Source organism: Rhinolophus sinicus, chromosome 16 (assembly GCF_057876585.1).
Source record: "Rhinolophus sinicus isolate RSI-liver-muscle chromosome 16, RSI-T2T, whole genome shotgun sequence".
NCBI lineage: Eukaryota > Metazoa > Chordata > Mammalia > Chiroptera > Rhinolophidae > Rhinolophus > Rhinolophus sinicus.
The window spans coordinates 137639456-137662815 of record NC_142516.1 but is presented as its reverse complement, the minus strand read 5'-3'; the positions used below and the strand labels follow the sequence as shown (position 1 = coordinate 137662815).

The following is a 23360-nucleotide window of genomic DNA, read 5'->3' as shown; positions in this document are numbered from 1 at the left end:
AATTGCAAAAACCGCAATGACTTTTGCACCAACCTAATAGCACTCGCGTCCAGCCCAAAACTGTGCTTCCCTGAAGAGCAGAACTCCACATCGAGGTCCAAGTTTGTGCCAGAATGAAAAGTGAGCGCAAACGGATGAAAATGTTTACTTTTAGGTTAATCTCTTAGTTCTTAAGGAAGTAGCAGAACTGCTCCTCAACTAAGTGTATATAATTTCCAGTCCCCCAGTTTCCCGAGAGAAATAAAAGCACCTATAAGCTAACGGCTCTGCAGACCCACAGGTATGGTGGAGAGAGGGCCGCTAACTCCAGAAGCATGTGCATGGGTGACTGTGGTCTGCCGGGGCCTTCTTATTGTTGAAGAGCAGAGGATTATTTTAAGGATTAAAAATGTGAGGTGATTTGGACACTCTTGAGTGAACTACAGGGAGTTTAAATACAATTCAGATTTTTCAGTCTGACAGTTCTAAAATACACTAAGTATCTCTTTCATTTCTGATATTATACTTTAGCCCCAGAATTAAACTTTTTTGTATGTGTTGGGGTGCAATCTGCTGATGCGCTGGCCCATTTCTCTGAAGTCTGTCTTTGTTTGAAGTTTAATTACCTGAGATCCTGTTGGGACCAGGTCTTTGCAAAAATAAATGTGCTAATCTAATGCAGACTAGTGGTGAGGGCAGTGGGGGATCAAGAGCGAATTTTAAAGTCTTAGCAAAATTTGCTATCCTAGAAGATATAATAAAGACTATGACATTTGTATAAATTCAGAATGCTTTTATAGAAAGACTTATATAAAAAGTTACAAAGATGCATTTATGAACAACACTTATGGAGAAGTAAACTATAGCTGCCTGAGACAGAGCTTCCTTCACAGACGTTTCACCAAAACTCCAGAACCAAGAGAGGGGTCTGCACTATCTGAAAAGGGAATTCCAGGTCTCCGTGAGGTTGACATTAGTTATGAGTGATGACGGAGATTTCAAGGTGTCCGTGTGTGGTGGCAAGTTCAGTTTCAGCATCCCTGGGTAAAGAGCCTCAAAGAGATTCTGGTTGCAGAGAATAAAATCACGGCACAGGAATGATTTCATCAGCACAATAAAAACCTAGAGGAATACACTTCTTCTCAGGACCGTTTATACATTCAACACACTGTCGACAGCGGAGGGAACGGGTTTTGCTTGCTGACAACTAGCTTCTGATGCTGATGTGATATATAGCCTTTAATGTGACCCTGTGGGAGAGAAAGACACAGTTGGCTTATGATTCTGAGTCACATCACTGATGTTGGGTGAGTTAATTACTTAGTTCCATGGCGTAAGTATTATTCCCCAATCGGAGTGCAATTCAAGTCCTCAGGGGGACAATGAATAAATATATATATAGTGGAGAATATAGAAATATATGTTACACCCACCCACCTGCACCCCCATAAAGCCCTGTGAATATTATAGTATTTGCTGGGATAAAATTAGTTTACCAGAAAATACCTTCACGAAAGCAAAGGGCCTGATAATAACTTTTAACACCACTACATCAAAGCTTCACATTTTAGACCAAGTCCTACTGGGAAGAGCTGCCGACACTGAACAAGGAGCTCACACACCATGTATATCAGGTTGGCCAGAATACACTGGACTTCATCAATGTCCACGTCTTCCACCTGCATGAATTTCAAGGCAACTAGAAAAGCATCCAGAGACAACTGGTGTGTTTTGAGTAACAAGTACCTGAAAGAGGGAAACAGAGGTCCATGCTAGTTACCAACAGTGTGTACATACTTTGAAGGTTAAGAAAAGATGCACTGAGTCAGTAGAAAACATATCTTCTAACAAACCATTGTTCAAAAGGATGAAAAAAAATATACCACCTATTTAGATACATTCTAAAAATAATATATTTATATTAAATATAATTTTGACTTTTCAATTCTAAAAAGCCACTAGTACAAATATAATTTTTTCTATTTACTGAGTTATTCATGAAATCTAAGAAGCACGTATTTTCATATTTTAATATCTCTGAAATAAGGATGTATCTTAAAATGGATAATGTCTTATGGATTCAATGAAATACGTCCTTACTATATTTGATATACTACCCACTGCTATAAAGTCTGCCTTTGTTTGAAGATTAATTAACTTGATCCTGTTAGGACCAGGCCTTGGAGAAGAGTCAACTTCCAGTGTTACATGGAAGAAAAAAAATTGTGGAATTCAACTTTCTGACAAATAAAAGTGGCAGGGGGAGGTTTAGTTGATTATGAATAAAGGAAATGAACAATTAGTCCCACACACTCTGATAAAATGTGAAATATTTGATTCTTAGGGCTCATGTTTTAAAGTATCTCTTACAAAGTTCTCTGATCACACATAACCCCAGTTATTCCTCCCACAAGTGAGCCTTTGCTCACTCACCTGTGTGGTACCAAGGCCCATAAGGCAGTGGGCCGGCCTCGGAAGGTTTATTTTATTCCACACAATGAAAGGAAAGGTGAAGGGACCTCGTCTACACAGACTGACAATCCCATCTTAGAAGACACAGCACCTGTTACTGTAAGTTTTCATAACCTGAAAACTCTACTGCAGGAGTCATACTAAGAGATTAATTTATTAAAAACACTTTGCTTACACTTTCTTAAAAAGATTCCTGTAGGTGATGATCTTCAGCTTTTCAAGAATAAGGAAGATACCACAGCGGATAAAAAAGGTCTCGTGCTTTGTCAGAGCCTCGTTCAACAGAAGGAGATTGCCTTCACTGAGTGATGGGGAAAGATGCACAAGCACAGTCACAAAACAAACTCCCAGGACGAGATCGCATCAAAAAGCAATTACCTTTCCCAGAACGTGCGTGAAATTTGTATTAATTTCATATTTTAAAAGATCCCAAATGGAAAAGGATAAAATACTACCTTACAGCTTTGGTTACTTCAGCAAACTGCATGAGATGATACTTTTTCAAAAGCTCAATGGTTGGCATGTGACCCTAAGATAAAGAATTAATTTTCCAGAATAAGAGCCCTTTCATTTTAATAGAATTGTTTTTGATAAAATTCTTATCAAGGAATTAAGTTTTAAAAACTTGCAACCTTATGTTTCTTAGAATTTCTTCCTAAGTAGCTGAACAAAAATTAAAAACATCATACCAAAGAAAAAAACAAATGCTGATATAGAAATCAGAAAACCTTGGTATAATACAGTTTTGTCATTCAGTTACATATGACCTTTTTCTTGACCTTCTTGTGTCTCTTACCTTTAGATCATAGGAGGTGATTAGTAACTGAAGAAATACTAGTAGGAGATTTAGGAATACAGAAACATCATCTAGAAGAATCATCTAAAAAATTTAAATAGGTTGTTTCTGTGAAGTAGGGTTAGAAGTGGAGAGGGGTAGGTACAATATCATTGCTTTTCCATTATAAGCTATCCTGAACTATTTAAGTTTTAACCAAATGTGTGTATTGTTTTAATAATTTTTTTAAAATTTTAAGTAGGAGGAAAGGAAGCTCTATCTAACACTTTGAGGATGTTTTAATCAATTAAAATGCTAGTTATTTGTCATTGCTTTTCAGGTATCAAAAATGACTTTTGGTGATACGATACTTGTACCTACAGACAGGCTGAAATGATATTTTTTCTTCTTTATTGCTAACCCATTTTTATTAATTTAGATTTTTAGGGGGGATAGAAATAATATGTACTTATTTTATTTGTCCTACATACATTAAACTTTTGAGTTAGATACTTTAAAAAGAAATAAAGCACAGACAAAGCATTTACAGAAGGATCTGAAAGTGTCAATCATGAAGATACATGGTTCAGGCTACACGCAAGCTATTCTTCTTCCATTTTGGGCTGTGCTCATATGCATCTGAGATTGTGATCAACTACACACCATCTGCTGTATTTTAAAAAGTCTATCAACTTCTTCAAAGAAACAAGCTCTGTAAGAAATGAGTAACAATCACTTACCAAGAGCATTTTTACTGGCAGTAAATATATCAGAATCATCCTTTTGTTCTTCTGGCTTAAACGGTGACAGTGCTCAAAGGCAAAGGACAAGTATTCCTCGGCTGCAGAGACACCAACGAGGTCAGACCAACAGCATTTTAACCAGGCTTTGTACGCTCTATGAAACACAAAGTCACTCAAGTTCCCAACCTGTTCCTTATTCTACCTTTTATCCTTACACAAAAGGCTCTAACGTTTTCAGAAACTACAAGTATGTACCATTAATACTAAGAAATGATTTCTTGCTGTTAGGTATTCAAAAATACTACTCAATGAATCTTCAGGGGACGCACAAATCAGTATCTCAATAGACTTCAATAGAATATAATTTAAAAGCTTCTATTCTTATGCTTCATATTTTAAGGGAAAAAAGCAGCGATGGGGAATAACCAAGGAAAGCCCTTCTTCAAAAGCCCTAGATCTATGAAAGAAAATGAAAAGTTGGTCTGTATAAGTCTATAGAATAAAAAAAACAGAGTAATTGTTATGAAAGAGCTGTTATTTTTGTCATCAGAGAATCCATGGCTACAACACATGGAAAGAAAAGTGACTATGTATCTTGTATTGCCTGAAGTTATGTTGTTTTGTGTGCTGTTGAAGTGAGTTTAAAAAGTCTGGTCTGAATACAATAAAGAACCACCTCATGCCAGCTAATCAAAAAGTTTAAAAAGAGAAAAACTGGCTTCATGTTCTTGAGAAAATTAACGACATAATTACGTAATAATGTGATTACATGAAAGCGTCGCTCTGAGGTGGTAATGACGCCATCATCCATGGCCACAAACACCCAAGATGACACCAGTCCAAAGATACATTCCCACTGCTCGTTTGGGCGTCCCCCGTGGGATTTCTATAAGCTGTAAGTCGGCAGCTGAGCTAAGTGCTGCCCTATCTCCATGTCCTATGTCAACACGATCAGCACAAACAAAAGGAGAAAACAACTACTTATGTTCAATGCCAAGAATACCGGTGCTTAACTACCTCACACAAAAAAGACGTCCACGATAACGGAGACTCCGACACATATTTCAGAGACCCAGCATGGAATAAGTAACTTCAAATAGAATTTTCTTCTGAATTAACCAAATTTAGTGTAAAAAAATAATCAAAAAATATAACTTGGACTTGGTTTACACCTATACTCCACTTTAAGTAATAAAATGCAATAATTGTGTCCTCTGAAACTGTATCACAGAAGTTGTTCAGAAAGCAATCTATTGAAAACACTGGGGACAAGATTAACAACATACCTTGCTTAAAGTCACTATCGAACATGGCCTTCCGTCCAACATAGTACCTGTATGTCACCCTCTGTGCAGTGCTGTAATCATCTTTCAGGTTTGAGCTGTCAATGGCTCTGATTAGGGGTTTACACAAATGGAGTTTGTTGATCTATAACAAATAACAATCCACTTATAAAAAACAAAAACAAAAAAGGAGGACAAACTGCTACTCTACTAAGCATATGCTCCCTTAAACAAGGAATTACAAAACCCAATATATTATCAAAATTGATTATTTAATACGGAAAACGAAAACTCAAGCTGCACGGCATAGATTACATCCACTTTAGAAGGCCGTAAGAAGTGCTTCAGAGAAGAGTTGCTTCCAGGGCAGATGTGCCCCACGAATGGAAGGCCCACCAAGAGGGGCCAGGTCCCAGCCGCTAGTGTGTAACAGAGCTGCTCTTCACCTGGCTGATTTCATGTGGCAAAGAAGGACTTCTTTACCCATACGCACTCACATCTGTTCCACAGTTAATTATTACAATAGCAGTAGAAGGCTCTGGAATGAAACCCCTCACTTAAAGCCCAGTTGCACCACACTGGGCACGCTGCTTGGTATGTGGGTGCCTTAGTTTCCCCTGGAGCCCACAGCACTTACCTCATAGTGTTGAGGTTTAAATAAGACAACACACAAGAAGCATTTACAACAGTGCCTGGCACTTAGCAGGCGCTCAGCAAATGTTAGTGCTTAGGATTATAAATATGGTTAGGTAATGATCACTTCCCAAGCAATGCTAGGGAGGCTAGCTGACAATTAATAGAAATGGTACCTGGGAAGGTTAGGAGAAATAAAGTTTATAAAGATAAATTATAAAATATTCAAACAGAAGCCTACCTTAAAGTAAATCTTGAATAACTGGTTCACCAGAAACAGCATCCCCCACTTCTTAGAGTCCTCTATACCTGCGCGACTATGGGAAAATAATTTTTTATAGTTACATAGGAAATAAAAATTTTATTTATAAATCACAAAATAAACTGCCCACCCAAATTAATATCTTGAGATAAAAATCTCACAGCTTAAGTAAGGCCTATCTATGAAATAAAATAACATTAATGAAACAAAAAATGTATTACGTAATGGGTAAAATTGAAAAATCCAAATCAGGAATTCTAACCCTCCATTTAAATATTTGGGCAATATTCTCCCCCAGCTGCAGCAGCTGAAAACTGCTTTGTTTGCAGCAATATTATGTAAAAATTGTTATAAAGTATTTTTGAAAAATGGATAAAGTATTTTCCTTTATCATTACAACAAAATGAACTACTAAAATAGACAACAACATGGATGAATCTCAAAAAGAGTGGGACACAGAACACATACTGGGTGGGTCCATTTATATGAAGTTACCAAACAGGTAGAACCAATCTACAGTGGGGAAAACTCAGAACCGTGGTGAGGGACTGCCTGAGGTGGGGGATGAGGGAAATTTCTGGGGCGATGTTAATATCCTATAGCTCAATAGGGGTTTGGGTTATACAGGTGTTACGTACTTATCAAAACTCAGCAAATACACAGTTAAGATTTGTGTGGTTCACTGTATATTTTACCTCAAAATACAAAAGATAAACTGAAGTATTTAGGGAAAAGTTTACTCATGCGTACTGCATTATTTAGGGGAAACTGTACTGATGTATGCAATAACTTTGAAATGCATCAAAAAGCTAAACTGATGGATAGAGGGAAAGCACATGAACAGATGATGAAGTATAGTAAAATATTAATGATAGAAGTAGTAGGTCTATAGGTATTCACTGTAAAATTCTTTAAACTGTTGAATGTTTGAAAATTTTTATGATACAAAGTTGAAAAACAATTCAGAATTGAGTGTGCCATGTGTTTGCATTCTGCGATGGTTCTTCTTGGCAGAGCTTGCAGACTCTCACAGACAGTGGTGCTAGAAAGAAAGAGGGCCAATGGCAGGTTGCCTGGAAACACTAAATCCTGCAGCATGAAGTCAAAGTGCAATGAAATAAAAGTGCCCAATATAGAAACAAGCAGGGTGTTTACAAGCCGGGGAAAAACAAATTGCTCCTTAAGATCCAGATGTGCCCATACAGAAAGACTTAAAATAAGGTAACACAATTTAGTATTAAAATATCAAAGTCTATTTTATGATAACTGCCAGCTTCTTAATATGATTCTTTTCACTAACTAGTAGTATGACCTCAAACAAGAATATCTTCTCTCTCTCTAGGGTTCATTTTCCTCCCAGTAAAATGGAGATAAATAATACTGTTCTACCAACCTCTAAAAGGTATGATTAAAAAAAAAAAAGACATCCGTGTACTTTGTAACTTACATAAAATTCTCTTAGGGTACTGTCTTCACCACTCTGGCACCAGGGACAATGACCTCTTCTGGAGACATGTGACAAAGCAAAGCCTAAGGGAAAGGACTGTCACCTGAAATTTGCTTTTGTTTCCGGGGTCTAGTCCTAGGAGTGGAAGTGCTGGGTCATATTGTCACTCTGTGTTTAACTATTTGAGGAACTGTCATACTGCTTTGCAAAGTGACTGCACCATTTTACATTCCACCAGCAATGTATGAGGGTTCTAAATTCTCCACATCATTGTCAACACTTGCCTCGTCTGTCTTTTTGATTCTTGCCATCCTGTTGGGTGTAAAGTGGCAGCTCATGGTGATTTTGATTTGCATTCCCTTAGTGACTAACGATGGTAAACATCTTTTTATGGACTTATTGGCCATTTGTTTATCTTCTTTGCAGAAATGTCTATTCAAATCCTTTGCCCATTTTTTAATTGGATAATTTGTCTTTTTATGGTTGAGTTATAACAGTTTTTATATATTCTGGATACTGGACATTTACCGGTTATATTATTTGCAAATATTTTTTTTCCCATTCTATGGTTGTTTTTCACTCTTTGATAGTGTCCTTTGAAGCACATAGTTTTTAATTTTGATGAAGTCAATTTATCTATTTTTTTCTCCAGTTGCTTGTGCTAATGGTGTCACAGCTTAAAAAAGAAACCACTGCCAAATCCAAGGTCATGATCATTGCTGGGCAGGACTACACAAAGACAATTACAAGTCTCCATGTCATGAATATTTACTGAATAATACCACAGAGTGAGAGACACTATGTGAAAGCAACATATGTACCCTCATGGACTTTGCAACCGAACAAACATCATCCAAATAACTACTCTTGATAAATAAGTACAATGAATACAAAGTGCAGCCTGCTATGAAAGTTTACAAAAGGAGAACTGTATCTACTCTGAGGCTCGGTGATGAGAAGTGTTAGAGAAGCTGAAAGCTATGAAACGAGTGGAGACAGCCAGATGAAGAGCTGGGGGGCCATGCCAGGCAAAGGAAACAACATTTTTGGAAAGCTTCAGTGGGGAAGTATCCCGGTACCCTGAGGAATTAAGTCCATTTTTGGTTGGAATGTCTTAAGATGGAGTTGGTGGGGCCAGTGGTGAGAAATGAGAAGCTCGAATACTTTCTGGGAACAAGAGATTATTTGTTTATTTATATATGAAAAGCTTTACTTTTTATTTCTTTGCTTTACAATTTCCTAAAATTCCCCAATAGCCATGATTTTATAATGGGTGAAGAGATGGGAGTTTCAGGAGAAAAATGGAAACTCTAAAGTAAAATCAAATGGAAAGTATAGAATTAAAAAATAAATAGTGACTGATACTAATCAACTTGAAACCAGGTCAACATAAATTATCCAAAAATGAAAGAAAGAGGAAAAAAAAGATTAAGAAATAAACAGCCCATTGGTGCCCTGTGGAATAATATCCTGCAGTCTAACATACATGTAATTCGACTAGCAGAAAGATAAGAGAAAAAATGGGACCAAAAAGTAGTTGAATGTGAAAGATTAATTAAATAAATAAATAATCTAATAAAAAACATCAGCTTAGAGATCCAAGAAGCCCAAAGCATCCTAAATATGAGAAATACAAAAACGTGTGGTTATATCAGGGTCAAATTATTGAAAGCCAAAAATGAAGAGAAAAAATAGAGGAAAGAGGCATTATATACCAGGAAACAATGATAAGAATGACAATTGATTTCTCATCAGAGACCTAAGACAGATAATGGAATGACATTGGTAAAAGAAAATAAAGGTCAATATGGAATTCTTCATCTAGCAAAAAGATTCTTTAAAAATTAAGACAAAGAGTTTCAGAAAAATGAAAGCTTAGAGATTTCATTGTCAGCAGACCTGTAGTAAAAGCAAAATGCTAAAGCAAGTTCTCAGAGTAAAGGGAAATGGTACCAGATGAAAACTTAGATCTACAGAAGGTATTAAAGAACTCCAGAAATGGTAAATAGGTGGGTAAATGTAAAAGACTATATTTTTCTCTTATTTCCTTATAGAAAAATGGACCATTTAAAGCAAAAAAAAAAAAAAGACTGTGGGTTTACAACATATGTAGAAGTAAAACAAAAGTCAACAACAAAGGCTAGGAAGGGGCAATGTGCTGGGATAGGAGACTGGTAATATCTCAGTCTCCAAAACCTTACGTGTCACTGGCACAGACGCGGAAACAGCTCATCAACAATTCAGCTGCTTTTTCCAACATGTCCCCGACTTTGCTTTTTCCTTTCTTTACCAACTGCTGATCTGCCTAATAGAATATAAAAACATTTACTTTTCATTTCTGCTAGAATCCTTAATTAAAAAGAAAATCACAGTGCAGCTAGAAGCAAATATGTCTACAACTAAGAGTCAAAGTCCCAAAAGGTTTTGGCGAAATCATCTAGTCTATAGTACGTTATTTTTTTGTTTTTTAAACTAAATTTTATTTTTGTAAGGAGGGCGCAGCTCACAGTGGCCCACGCGGGGATTGAACCAGCAACCTTGGTGTTATTAGCACCATGCTCTAACCAACTGAGTTAACTGGCCACCCTTATACTGATATTTTTAAAAGCTGAGAAATCTATAGCTTATTCCAACTCTTCCACAAATCAAATATGTCTTCAAACAATGCAAGCTACTAAGTCAGTTCCCAATTTTTTAAGCCTGCTTCACATGTGGCCCTGTATTGCTAAGCAGCCTCTTCTTACCTCAATGACTTTCCTCTCTCCTATGCATGGCTAGTCAAAACCCTTGAAACACACTTTCGATAGACAGCAAAATTGTTACCAAGTTTGATTCTTCCCTTATTTTTAGGATAGTCTTGGTTAAAGAAAACCAGTTTTCTCCCACTCATATTCTCCCTACCACAGGTTCGCCGAGTACGGCCCATGAGCTCCTGAGATCCACATGGACAAACTATTCTCATGATCACACTAAGCCACTATGTCTTTTTATTGTATTGACATTTGGACTGATGGTGCAAAAACAATGGTAGGTGAAACCACTGGTGCCTTCCCAGAGGCACCAGCATAAACTAGTAGTCACCAGTCTTAACACCAAGTACCTACAATCCATCAATCAACCAACCAGTAAAACTAATTTCACTTTAAAATGTCCTTAATGATACAGTAAATAGTAACTTTATTAAGTCTTGGTCCTCAAGTACATAAATTTTTAATATTCTTTGACGAAATGGGAAATATATACAAAGCACGTCTACTGCATACCGAAACGAAGTATGATGGTTGTTTTAAGGAAAAGTATTTGGCAGCTGCTGGAGCTGCCAGCTGGACCAAGGAACAAATGGCTGATCGACAAGCAAAACAATCCAGGCATGGGTAGACAGAGGGCCATATGCTCCAAAGCGAATGAAAGAAGTATGTCTCTTCCAGGCAAACTACTGACAGTACTTGTTGCCAATGACAATATTTGTGCTTTCAAGAAAAAATAAGAATTTTGGAAAACTTGTATTGACCACCGTAAACGTGGCAGCTTTCCACTACTTCCAAAGCTTTTCTGATGAGGTCACTGTAAATGAATAAACGGAGAGCTTTTCTGATTCGGGGTTTCTTACATAATGAAATATATAAACATTTGGAACATCTGCATACTCAGTGAATTAAAATTTTCCAAATGTTTAACGAATGTTACAAAATTATGCAAGTGTAAGAGAGCCATTCAAAGTGCAAGAAACCAGCTGATTCTGATGTAACAGTGGAAAAAGGTCACTGCTATGCTTCAGAGAACCACACTGTAACTACCATGTTTCCCTGAAAATAAGATCTAGCCAGACCATCAGCTCTAATGCGACTTTTGGAGCAAAAATTAATATAAGACCCAGTATTATATTATAGTGTGTTATATTGTATTATATTATCCTGGTATTATTATATTGTATTATATTAGACCCTGTATTGTACTGTATTGTATTGTATTAGACCCAGTCTTATATTAAAATAAGACCGGGTCTTATATTTTTGCTCCAAAAGACGCATTAGAGTTGATGGTCTGGCTAGGTCTTATTTTCAGGAAACACGGTACCTTTTCGAGTTTAGGTATAGCTCAAAGAAGAGTATCCAGAATTATCTGAAAAGGTTACTAAAATACAATTATTTGAAAAGACTACTAAATTACTCCTCCCTTTTCCATCTGCATTTGTGTGAGTCCAGACTGTCTTTATATATTCAACCAAAACAACATATTGCCACAGAGTGGATGCAGAAGCAGATATGAGAATCTGGGTAGCTTCTGTTAAGCCAGACATTAAAGAGTTTAAACTATAAAAGAATGCCACCTTCTTCTTAGTACATTTTGTTCATTCTGGAAGTATATTTTTTATTTAAAAGACAATTATGTTACCATGTAAAAGGTTTATCATTTTAAATGAATATTAAAATTTTTCCCAATTAAAATTTCTAATACAGTAAATATAAATAGATAAAATACATACAAACAAAAGCTTCTGAGGGTCTTCAATAATTTTTATTTAAGTGATAATATTTTTCAGTTCCAAAATTTCCATTTGGTTCTTCTTTATATATAGAGGGTGCCAAAAAAATGTATACACATTTTAAGAAAGGAAAAAACTGTATTAAAATTGTAATATAATGAATGGTGCTAGTATTCCTTTGATTAACACCATCTTTTGAGCGAACATCATACTACATATTGCTACCATAATTCAATTCAACTTCAAAAAGTAATATATAGATAACATCTCTTAAAATGTATACATTTTTTTGGCACCCCCAGAATATTCTACTTCTTTGCTGAGACTGTCTACCTTTTCATTTGTTTCAAGCAGGTTTGTAATTGCTCCTTTAGGCTTTTTATGATGGCTGATGTAAAATCCTTACCACGGAATTCCAACATTGTGTCATCTCAGTGTTGGTGTTACTGAGTCTCTCTCTTCATTCAAAACCTCAAAGGCTAAGATTTTCCTGATTCTTGGTATGATAAGTGATTCTCAATTATATCCTGGATATTCGGGTATTACTACCTTATGAGACTATGGAACTTATTTCTCTTGTTTCAGCAGGCCTCCGCTGATGCCATGCTAGTGGAGAAACAGAGGCTCTATCTCTTTGGCATTGGGTGGGGTAGGGGGGCTGGCTCCCCATGGGCCTTGCTGACAGGTGGGTGGGGACCTGCAGACTGTGTGTAGAACACGGTAGGGATTGCTGAACAGCTCTGTCCTGATGGGCTGCTTTCCCCATTCCTGCTCTTCTTGGGACTTCTTCATCTCTGCCTATTGGTGTTTCTGGGTTTCTGGGACCCATGCTAGGACAGACAGGAGGCAGAAAGGAAATGCAGGAAACTCACTGCTAGCTTTTTTGCAAGTCCCTTTCTTCTCTCCACCTCTCAGAGCCATGTTGGCTTTAAAATTCCCAGCAGGAGGAATGGGAAAAATGTGCCCACTCCATCTTATCCAGGATGAGAAATCATCAATAATTTTTAAAACTGTAAAGGGCCCTTAGGACCAAAACCTTGAGAAATGCTGCTCCAAAACTGGCTTATACTGACCCCTAAGGATCTTTACATCCTCATACCAGAGAAATCCTTAGCTATTATCTCAATTTACATTAAGGTAGAATTCCTTAAGATAGGGGACAGACTACATCTGAAAAGTAGAAGAGAATGCAGAATCGCTCATCTATTATTGCTTCACCCCCTTTAAAAAAAAATCACATGCCATTAATGGTTAATCATATACAGAGACAACTCCTTCTACAGTGACAGTATGAAAATCGATATTTATGTAAATCTGTTCACATCAACCCAAAAAGAACAATTAGTTAAGATATCCCCTGTTCTGTGCTCTCTGTACCAGCTATATCCCAACCCCTACCCATTCCTCAAAACTTTTGGAAAGAATGACATGAAAATAAACAACAGATACCAAGTCTGGGTTTTAAAACAATCATGATAAAAATTGAACTTACATTATTGGCAAATATTCGAAGATCAAGTGCTACTGCATACATAACAGGCAAAGCCCTACAGGGGCAAAAAAGCAAGCATGTTTGAAGAGGCTATGAGGTCAGAGAGTCTCTTACCAGAAGCGGAATGAGACCGTCCCCAAGGGCTATGACTTGGAATGGGAGTCAGTACCCCCGCAAAAATCCAACAGGCTACTGTTATCTTCCTCACCTTTCATCAGCAGAGGCTGCAGTCCCTGGGCTCTGACCCACACAGAGGCCAGACACTGAAGCTCCACACCCACTGCCCCAGACCCTCCTCAGAAGCCCAGAGCCTGAGGCATCCAGGTGTCCCCAGGCTGAGGCGGGATCTCCTCACACTGATCTCAGGACATCCTCCTGTCCCACAAGCCCCCACTGTTATCCAAACAGCTCCATTAAAACAAGGTGTGGTTTAGGAGGTTCCTAACAGCAACCAGAGTATGCAACAGACAAATGTTATAGAACAATTTTTTAGAAATCTAGTTGGCAGTATTGGTCTTCCTTTCATGGATAAGCCTTTACTTAAAAAGGGGGTGTTGTTGTCTTTTTTGGTTGTTTTTTCCAGTAAAAGGTATTTGCAAGCCTCTAGGTATTTTAGTATAAACAAAATTTCAGTATTCACCTAGTTTCTTAATAAATCAAAAATCATAAAATTAAGAATTAGTTTGGTGAGCAATTTAAAATAGCCCAATTATGTATCATATTACCCGAAATGAACTGTAGTTGATCTACCTCTTTTGTCTGAGTTTAAAACCAAAAGTAAGTTCAAAATTCACAATTAAAGGGCAAAAATAGTATTCAGTGAATATTTGGGGGCATGAAAGAGTTGAAATAAAAATATTTCCCATTTATATAAACACACTGCAAATAATCTGGCTGATCTGCCATTTAAGTTTACATTGACTATTAAAACTCCATTATCCATGTTTATATTAATACACGATTTTAAATGTCCACATAGAAAACATAATATATATTCATTTAGAATAAATTTTTTAAACGTATCTGCTAAAAAAAAAACTCTGCTAATTTCTAGCTGTTTTTGTTCATACTTACCAGTTTTCTTCTTTGTGGGCCTGAAATGCCCGCAGGAATGATGTATTATATTAAGGAAGATATGGCATATACAATTCAAATAATACTACTAATGATAATAAATAGAAGAATTCTAAACTTTAAGGAGTATAGCTCACTATTTAGAAAATTATGTGAACCCACAGCAGTAAGTTCTTGAGGAAAAAAGCATAAAAGCCCATTTATAAATATCTGAGTATCATAAGTAAGGTATAAGTATACTAAATATATTTATTTCATACATACTTGCTCCAAAGTTAAGAAAAAGACTGGTTATGAGATTTTTTACATGGGCAATCTCAAACATTTTATTTGGTTTCTCTGAGTCCAGATGATCACAAGTTATAAGTAGTGGGCTGAAGAATATGTAGTATAAAGTTTGATTCATCAATTATAGATTCTTGAATTCAAAGGAGACTGTTTGGAACCAACTCCCTTCTGCGTATAAACAAAATGGTAAAAAAATAAGCCAATTCAAGTCTAGAGATACATATAAATACAAGGACATTCACTGACTAGGGCCTTAGCTGGGAGGTAATACTTAAATGATTTAAATCAGAAAATGGCTTCAAGTCTTCAGTGACAGCAATTAAATGACAATGTGTTGAGTCCACTCTCGTCCATCTATGCTTGGATTTTGGAGTTCTGATATTCCGCCAAGGGGACTTACCCAGTCCTTGTAACAATACTTAATGACTTAAGGGCAATACATTATTATTCTTCACAAGAGAACTAAATAAAATCCTTAATCATAACCAATGTTCTCCCTTATGTAACTGGATGGCAGTCTTAAGATCCATGCTAAATTTAAGTATGGATCAAGTAAAATAGCTAAATGAGTTTCTCTTCCAAAAATTTTTAGTTCTTTTCTAATTAAAAGGATGAATAAAATTGGCCCAATGTTTCAAGATCTTAAACCCCAAATAATGCATCGTATTTGTTATAAATTGAACAGTTTGGGCGGTCGGATGGCTCAGCTGGTTAGAGCGCGAGCTCTTAACAACATGGTTGCCTGTTCGATTCCCACATGGGCCAGTGAGCTGTGCCCTCCACAACTAGATTGAAGACAATCTGCCGCTGAGCTGCTGGTGGGGCGGCTGGATGGCTCAGTTGGTTAGAGTGCGAGCTCTTAACAACAAGGTTGCCATTTCGATTCCCGCATGGGATGGTGGGCTGTGCCCCCCACAACTAGGTTGAAAACGGCGACTGGACTTGGAGCTGAGCTGCGTCCTCCACCACTGGATTGAAGGACGACTTGACTTGGGGCTGATGGGTCCTGGAAAAACACACTGGTCCCCAATGTTCCCCAATTAAATTAAAAAATAATAAAATAAAAATAAATAAATAAAAATAAATTGAACAGTTAACACAAATGACAAAAGATATTGGACGATGACAGTCTGGCATTTGTATGCCTCTATGAAGTCATGGTTTCCCACTGCATAAGTGCACCTGAAAAAGAAATGTTGGAGACTGAGGACAGAGGCAGCAGAATGTTCATTTAGAGTGAACCTAGATGAAAACCTAGAAGTGAACTAGGTAGACCATACATCTTACTTCCATCACAAACACCTTAGTTCTCAGCTGATCCTAGAATGAAAGCTGGACCTCCTGCTTTGCAGGCTACAAAAGTTGAAGGAAGATAAGAAACACACAAATAACTATTTGAAGTAAAATGTGTTGGAGTAAGATGAAATTCCACATTAAGTTTTGAGACTACTCTTTTAAGTCCCAGAAGGAGAAACCTAGCTGCCAGCAGGTTTTATTAGTAATATGCACTGATAATACAGTATGGCACTTTTATTGTATCTATGGATGATGACCCTCTAACTTGCCGAGCTGGGTAGAGACAGTATTAGCTCATCACCAAATCTGGAATCCCATGGCACACTGCACAGAGCTAGAAAATAACAGCTTCACGCTACAAAGAACACATTGGCACTCCAACTTTTCCAAAGATGTTACAGGGCTACCCCACCTTGCCCCCTGCATGCCAGCCTCTCTGAAACACTAGAGGTATTACAGGCAAGAAGGCACTCAAACACCACACACTTTAAGGATATAAAGCTTTGCCTGAATTGATGGTTTAGAGATAAATATAGTAGAAATGAAATATAAATAAAAAGCGGTATTTCATTTGCTTTGCTCAGCTCTAGTTTCTTTCCCAGTAAGGCAATGAGGTGGGCATGTTTCCTTGAAAAATCCAAGTCAATGGTGGGCTCTACACCCTACTAAACGAAAGGCCACTATATAGCCAATATGATGGTTATCAAGAGATTTTTTTTTTAATGGTATCACACAATAGACATATGAAGATACACGATCACAATACAATTTTAACTTTTAAAAACAAGTGTGATCCTTGAAATGAAAAACATGTTTATTAACATTTTAAAGTTTTTTAAATATCACGCTTTTCACAGGCTTTACCAAAGTAAAATTATAAACACACTTTTCTACTTTTTCAAAGTAAATCATTCACTGCTTCAAGCATTAGATGATGTTAAATAAAATCCTTAGTCAATTCAGCAATTTCAAAATTTGCTTGTTTTACTTCCTCACCTTAAATGAGCTGCAAACATTTCATCATAAGGGGGTTCCAAAACTTGTTGACACTTCTCTTCTGGAGAGGCCAACTAAATTAAATATGAAGGAAAATGGCAAAAATAAAATTAACAGGCATGGAAAGAATGCAATGTGTAGAAAGATATTTAAACAAACCTGTGTTTCAAAAGGAGTTACACTTTACAGTTAACAGTAACACTTTACACTTTAGCACGTCTAAACAAAAGGTTCATTACTTCAACTATTCATCAAGCATGAACTAGGTATAGGGCACTAGATGAATACAATGTTTTATCTACCACAGGCTAGGAAATAGTCTAGGCACTTTCATATATATCTTAATGTTTAACAGCCAGTTAGTTAAGAAATATTTAGTAAGTAGCTACTATGTGCTTAATAAATAAGGCATACAATACCTTATATAAATAAGGCCTAATGAATTAAAGATGCCATGTTAGGAATCACTCCTCAGGTGCCTGGTGATAGAACCACCCTTTCTGTGCCCTGGGCTAGACTAGCTGACATTTATTTCTAATTCTTCCTTTCTTCTCAATGGCCAAATTTTAGATAATATGAGCATCATAATGGATTATATTTAGCACACTGAACTTAAAAAAAAAAGGGGAATCAATGAGTCCACTCTGATACTGATATAATACACATATAAATGTGGGAGAGGAAAAATAACAACATCAGAAAAACCATCATTCTATAGTCCCTAATGAAATAACTGATTCAGGCAATGGCCACCAGTGAGTGGAACCATCAGATGGAAGGTTCACAGGGAATTTTGTACTGAAGAACTCAGTCTTAGAGTACAAATGGGCAAACAGACGTGCAGGCCCCTGATGCAATCAATACAAAACACATAGCACCAACTATGGAGTGTCTGGCTAGCAAGCTGAACCTGAGTCTCCTCAAGTGTCTGGCACTAATTTCTATTTGGAGCAATGGTTTTCAATATGTTCTGTATATTAGAACAACCTAGGGGACTTTAAATTTAAAAATAGATAGATAGATAGATAGATAGATAGATAGATAGATAGATAGATAGATAGATGCCTGCTTCTACTCCAGAAACTGGTTTACACAGTTTGAGGTATAGCCTATACACTGCGAAATATAATCAGCAATGTAGAAGCTCAAACTCTAAACTTCTCTTAGGAAGCCAGATAGCCTGTACCCCTTTGTGTGTGTACGCTTTTCACATACCTGAAGCCGTGGGTTGGCAACATGAGGATGCTTGAAAGATACCAGCTCCGCACAGGATGCCCCGTCTCTGGTGTCAATTGCTTCATAGACCTGCAGCATTGGAGAAAAGAAAAGGTAAGTAGAAAATAAAACACTCTATTCTAATAGAACCTAAACAACACATTGTATACCACCAAAATTCATTTTCCCTACTTTGAAAGGGTCAGCATAATCAAAATATAATAGTCAATATTGTCTTTAGCCAGCAAACAATAACTACATTTCAAAATGCGATCTTCTGGAGGCAAATAAACAGGTGACTTACTGTGAAAAACAATGAGAGGGCAGAATAAGCCAGTTTATTATTTGGTTATTAATGAAGGTGATTTATTCTAGTTTTACTCGGTCACACAAGCAAACATTTGAAAATTCACTTACACAGCTTAAGGGAAAAGAAAGCGCTTATAGGGGCTGGCCCGGTGGCTCAGGCAGTTGGAGCTCCGTGTTCCTAACGCTGAAGGCTGCCGGTTCGATTCCCACATGGGCCAGTGGGCTCTCAACCACAAGGCTGCTGGTTGGACTCCTCGAACCCCGTTAAGGGATGGTGGGCTGTGCCCCCTGCAACTAACAATGGCAACTGGACCTGGAACTGAGCTGCGCCCTCCACAACTAAGATTGAAAGGACAACAACTTGACTTGGAAAAAGTCCTGGAAGGACACACTGTTCCCCAATAAAGTCCTGTTCCCCTTCCCCAATCAAAATCTTAAAAAAAAAAAAAAAAAAAAAGCGCTTATAAACCATTTATTTCCAACATTCAAAAGGCGGTTCTATTCAACCTAAATATAAAAGAAAAATTGGATGGCAATGGCTAAATAAATGGTGTCACAGTGTGCTGTGAAAAAGAATGAAATAGATCTACACGTAATAACAGGAAAGTGTCCGCAATATGCTTACCGTTAAGCAAAAAAAAGAAAACAGAAAAAAGAAAAAAAAGAGTCACAGGAGGCGGTGGCTCAGGCGGTTAGAGCTCCGTGCTCCTAATGCTGAAGGCTGCCAGTTTGATTCCCACATGGGCCAGTGGGCTCTCAACTACAAGGTTGCCAGTTCGATTCCTCGACTCCCACAAGGGATGGTGGGCTGTGCCCCCTGCAACTGGCAACGGCAACTGGACCTGGAGCTGAGCTGCGCCCTCTACAACTAAGATTGAAAGGACAACAACTTGACTTGGAAAAAGTCCTGGAAGTACACACTGTTCCCCAATAAAGTTCTGTTTAAAAAAAAAGTCACAGGAAAACTGCATAACTTGATCTGGGAGAAAAAGACAAACTATGTCTGACACGCAAGCACAGAAAGAAGTGCGGGGCCCCACACCACACCAGCTGACCCCTTGGGGTGAGGGCTGAGAAGGCTTTTATCTTATATATTTCTATACTGGAAGACTGTATTATAGTAGACACTTGTATTAGAAAACCAAATGTTATTTTTAAATTACGTGTATCAAAGATGACATAAAAATCCTAACAATGTGAGGAGAAAGCCAAGCAGAAAGCTGCATATACAGTGTAATTTATCTACAATAAAATTACATATATAAACTTTATACCCACGCAAGACTCTGACCAGGGACATCGTAAAGAAAATATCCAAAGGGTACACAAATGAGAAGGAGCTCACATCTCACCCACAAGTGAAATGCAACACGATATCTCTACACATCTACCAGAAGAGTTAAAATTAAAAAGGTTGACCATACTAAGCGCTCCAAGAATATAAAGTGACTGAAACTCTCATGCATTGCTAGGGAAGGGGTGAAGTGGCAGCCACTCTGAGACACTGGTGTACCTACTAATGAGCGCATACACCTACTCCCCGACGCAGTAATCCTATGCCCAGGCACCTGCAGCCAGAAGAAATGGGGCATAAATCACCAGGACACCAAAAGGACCCAATTCCTCATCTGTTGTACCACTCAGGGCATCAACTGGGAAAGTCTACACTACCCTATCTAATGAAGATTTTGCCACTTGACTATTCAACAAAACTATGTAAGCACTTACATTTTGAGCCAGCAATCCAGCGTACTTTACAATATGAAATAAATTTGTGCAGGGTTACTTGTTGATGCATTCTGAGTAATCATAAAATATTGGTCCCATCAGTGCCCCTGCCTCAAGGAAGCTGATAAAGGATGCTAAATTTCCCATCATGTGTGTGTGTGTGTGTGGGGGGAGGGGAACAGGGATGGCGACCAACTATCTTAAAGAACTGATTCTTAGTAACTATTCAACAAGCACTATCATTCTTCTTCTCATCATCACCCCAAATGGTTTCATCAAATAAGACAGACAATTGAAGGAGATTCTCATTGTGGTCCTCTGAGAATGCAGAGAACAAGACCAAGAGGTAGTTTGGTGAAACAGAGTCAGACAGACCAGCATGAATACTACCTTTACTCCTCACTAGAATGAGTAGGTCTGAACACTGGCAAATCACTCAGCTTTACCACCCAGCCTACGGGCGAGCTTCACACCCTTCTATATGCCTCCACTTATCTAGACGACAAATTACATTCAGCGTCCACATGAGTAAGACACCAGTCAAGCACCCTGAATGAAAAAAGGGGAAAAAAGAAATGGAACGAGGAGTGGGCAAGAAAACTGTAAAAGGTTAACAAAAACATTCTGGAGAGATTCTATAGTCATATTGGTTCTCCAATGTCTATGTCCTTGCTCAACTTAATGTTAACTCTGCAAAGACAAGGCCACAGTAGACCTATCCTAAGACCTTTTATTTAAGGATAGGTCTACTGTGGTACTATGAGTAGAGGCTCGCAGCCAGCATGACTTGCTATCTCCATCTCCTACTTCCACCAGTGTCTGTCCGAAACAAAACTCGAAGTCAGGCCTTTAGTGACTACACAGGGGCTGAACCCCCTACTTCTTCGAGTGGTTAACGGGCCCTTCAGCATCCGCTAGGACTAAGTCCCCCTCCCCCCCACACACACATATATTCACGTCCCTAAATGAGGGCAGCGACCACCGGTGCACTCTCGGGGTCCCTAAGAAACAGTGGTGTGTCTGCCTCAGTCGTCCCGCCTGGCTAACAAGGTCTCAGGCTCAGCCGGGCCGGCAGCGCATACCTCGACCCCGGCCACGCACGCGCCGGCCGCCCACCTGGACCCCAAAGTCCAGCAGGCCAAGGGAAGGAGAAGACTCCGCAGACCGAGCGCGATTGGACCCAACGAACGTTACCTGCTGCAGATACTGGTTTATAGTGATGTGCGCCATGGCGGTACCCACCCCCAGGACCGGGCGGAGCTTGAGCTCCGGGCCGGCCCGTCACTTCCGGCCCGCGGTCCGTTCTCCGCCCCGCGCCTCCAACCCCACTTTCCCCGAACTTCGGTTCCGCAGGGAGTCTTTGCGGGAGCGTGATCCCCGACCCGGCATGGCAACGCGCCCGGGCTGAGGAAGGCTGGGGTCTCTGTGTTGGGATTCCCCCGCCTCCCCTCGGCGAGGACGCCTCGTCCGCGCCCCTACAGTGCTCCGGGACACGCCGGGCCCCCGGAGCTGACGGGGCTTGCGCTCCGCCGCCCCCTCGACTGTTGCAAGTTTCACACGGACCGCGGCTGACGCGGACTGGCCGCGCTCGCGAGCTTCGGGGTCGTGGGCCGGATCGGGCCCACGGTCGCGTTGGAGCTGGGGCCGGGGGGAGACCGGACGGCGGTTGGGCCAGGCCAAAGCGGCGTTTGGGCCAGGACTGAGCGGCGCTGACGGAGCCTGGAGTTGCTGAGGGGAAAGGAGAGGAGAGGCCCGGGTGCCCGGCCGCGCGGGTCGGAGAGGAGGCGGAGGAGGCGGCCGGACGGGGCGGGGCGCCCGCTGCTTCCCGGCCGCAGCCATGGCCGACGAGACCCCCAGGAAGGGCAACTTCTCGGCGCTCGTCGGGCACACCAACGGCCTCACCAAGCCCGCGTCCCTCGCCGCGGCCGCCGTCACCTCCAAGCCAGGGGGCAGCGGCGGCTCCAAGAAACTAGTGATCAAGAATTTCCGAGGTGGGTACGGGGAGCGGCCTAGGGACGGGAGACCTAGTGGGCCGGGGAGGAGGGGACAGTTACAGGGAGGAGCCTGGGGGCCGAGGATGGAGTTGGGGGGGCGGCCCGGGACAGAGCTGGGGGTCGGCCTGGGGAGAAGCAACGCGAGGGCTGGAGGTGTTGGGCGGAGCGGCCTCAAGACACCAGTGGCGGTGGGGGTTGCGGGGGTTGTGGTCCGCTGGACTCCCGACTGTTCGGACGCCTCCTTCCCAGTTGGCGGTCATTGGTCCCGGCTTTAGACTCTCAGAGTAGGTTAGGGGTCCCCGGGCTCCCCCCGATGAGGGCGCGGGCCTTTCCGAATGTCGGCTTAAGCTGCGGTGAGGGCAGCGGGTTGAGTTTACTGGTAGCAGCGTTCTCCTTAATCTGTATAGTTGGTCCAGTTGGAATAAAATAGGCCAAATAATTCAAGTATCTTGATTGGCATGGCAGAGCAAGAATAAGTAGCAGCTACTGACGCTCTTCGTGATGTAATTTTTATTACTTCCTCCACTTTTCATCAGTTGTATCACTGATGCTATCAAAATAAGAAGCACCTTTGATGTAGAGATAGCAATTATAAGCTTATTCTTCACCTTCCTCCCAACGTTGAACAATTTAACTCGACTTTAAATGTTGTATAGAACTTAACTAGTCCATGTATACGTTTGTAAAGTCAACTTATGTGAAAGGACACTAAGATTTGTATATTTCCTGTGTGTTTTTATCCTAAGTATCAATATGAAGTGTATTTAGGCAAACAGATGTTACAGTTGCACAGTCTGTAACCTAACAAATTTATAAATACGATACTTTGTATTGAAAAAACCTAATTTCTGTGTTCCTTACCTGTGTGTCTTTTAACGTACATTTTCA

The 23360-nt window shown here is 39.6% G+C and overlaps 2 protein-coding genes across 7 annotated transcripts in view; one reads left to right on the top strand and one right to left on the bottom strand.

Annotated features, from left to right (window-relative positions):
• Window positions 1-751: 751 nt before the first annotated feature.
• On the bottom strand, window positions 752-21856 carry PCID2 (PCI domain containing 2). Of its 5 annotated transcripts, none has more exons than XM_088793659.1 (14): window positions 21595-21856; window positions 18442-18531; window positions 17227-17300; window positions 16051-16116; window positions 14647-14688; window positions 13573-13627; window positions 9796-9899; window positions 6127-6202; window positions 5256-5397; window positions 3967-4067; window positions 2907-2980; window positions 2627-2752; window positions 1602-1725; window positions 752-1229 (listed from the first exon to the last, which is right to left on the bottom strand). In XM_088793659.1, exons 1-14 carry the CDS (start codon window positions 21706-21708, stop codon window positions 1140-1142), a joined length of 1278 nt encoding a protein of 425 aa, XP_088649785.1. In that variant the 5' UTR covers window positions 21709-21856; the 3' UTR covers window positions 752-1139. The 5 variants fall into 5 exon arrangements, with proteins under 5 accessions (XP_088649785.1, XP_019602115.1, XP_088649786.1 ...); XM_019746556.3 differs by having other exon boundaries at window positions 21673-21856; XM_088793660.1 differs by lacking the exons at window positions 9796-9899; window positions 13573-13627.
• The window catches only part of CUL4A (cullin 4A), a 56928-nt gene continuing 55401 nt past the window's right edge, over window positions 21834-23360 (top strand). Inside the window, exon 1 of one of the 2 annotated variants that reach the window (XM_088793658.1) lies at window positions 21834-22469. In XM_088793658.1, coding sequence (XP_088649784.1) covers window positions 22316-22469 — 154 coding nt within the window. In that variant the 5' untranslated portion in view covers window positions 21834-22315. The remainder of the gene's footprint in view (window positions 22470-23360) is intronic. The other variant, XM_088793657.1, reaches the window with a different exon arrangement.

Bases quoted from the DNA above. Each gene is read 5' to 3' on its own strand.
- PCID2 (XM_088793659.1), bottom strand. From the start codon at position 21,708: ATGGCGCACATCACTATAAACCAGTATCTGCAGCAGGTAACGTTCGTT. The intron at 18,532-21,594 runs GTGGGCGGCCGG...CCAATGCTGCAG, and splicing joins TGCTGGACTTTGGGGTCCAG to GTCTATGAAGCAATTGACAC. The intron at 5,398-6,126 runs GTAGGCTTCTGT...TATTTGTTATAG, and splicing joins TATTCAAGATTTACTTTAAG to ATCAACAAACTCCATTTGTG.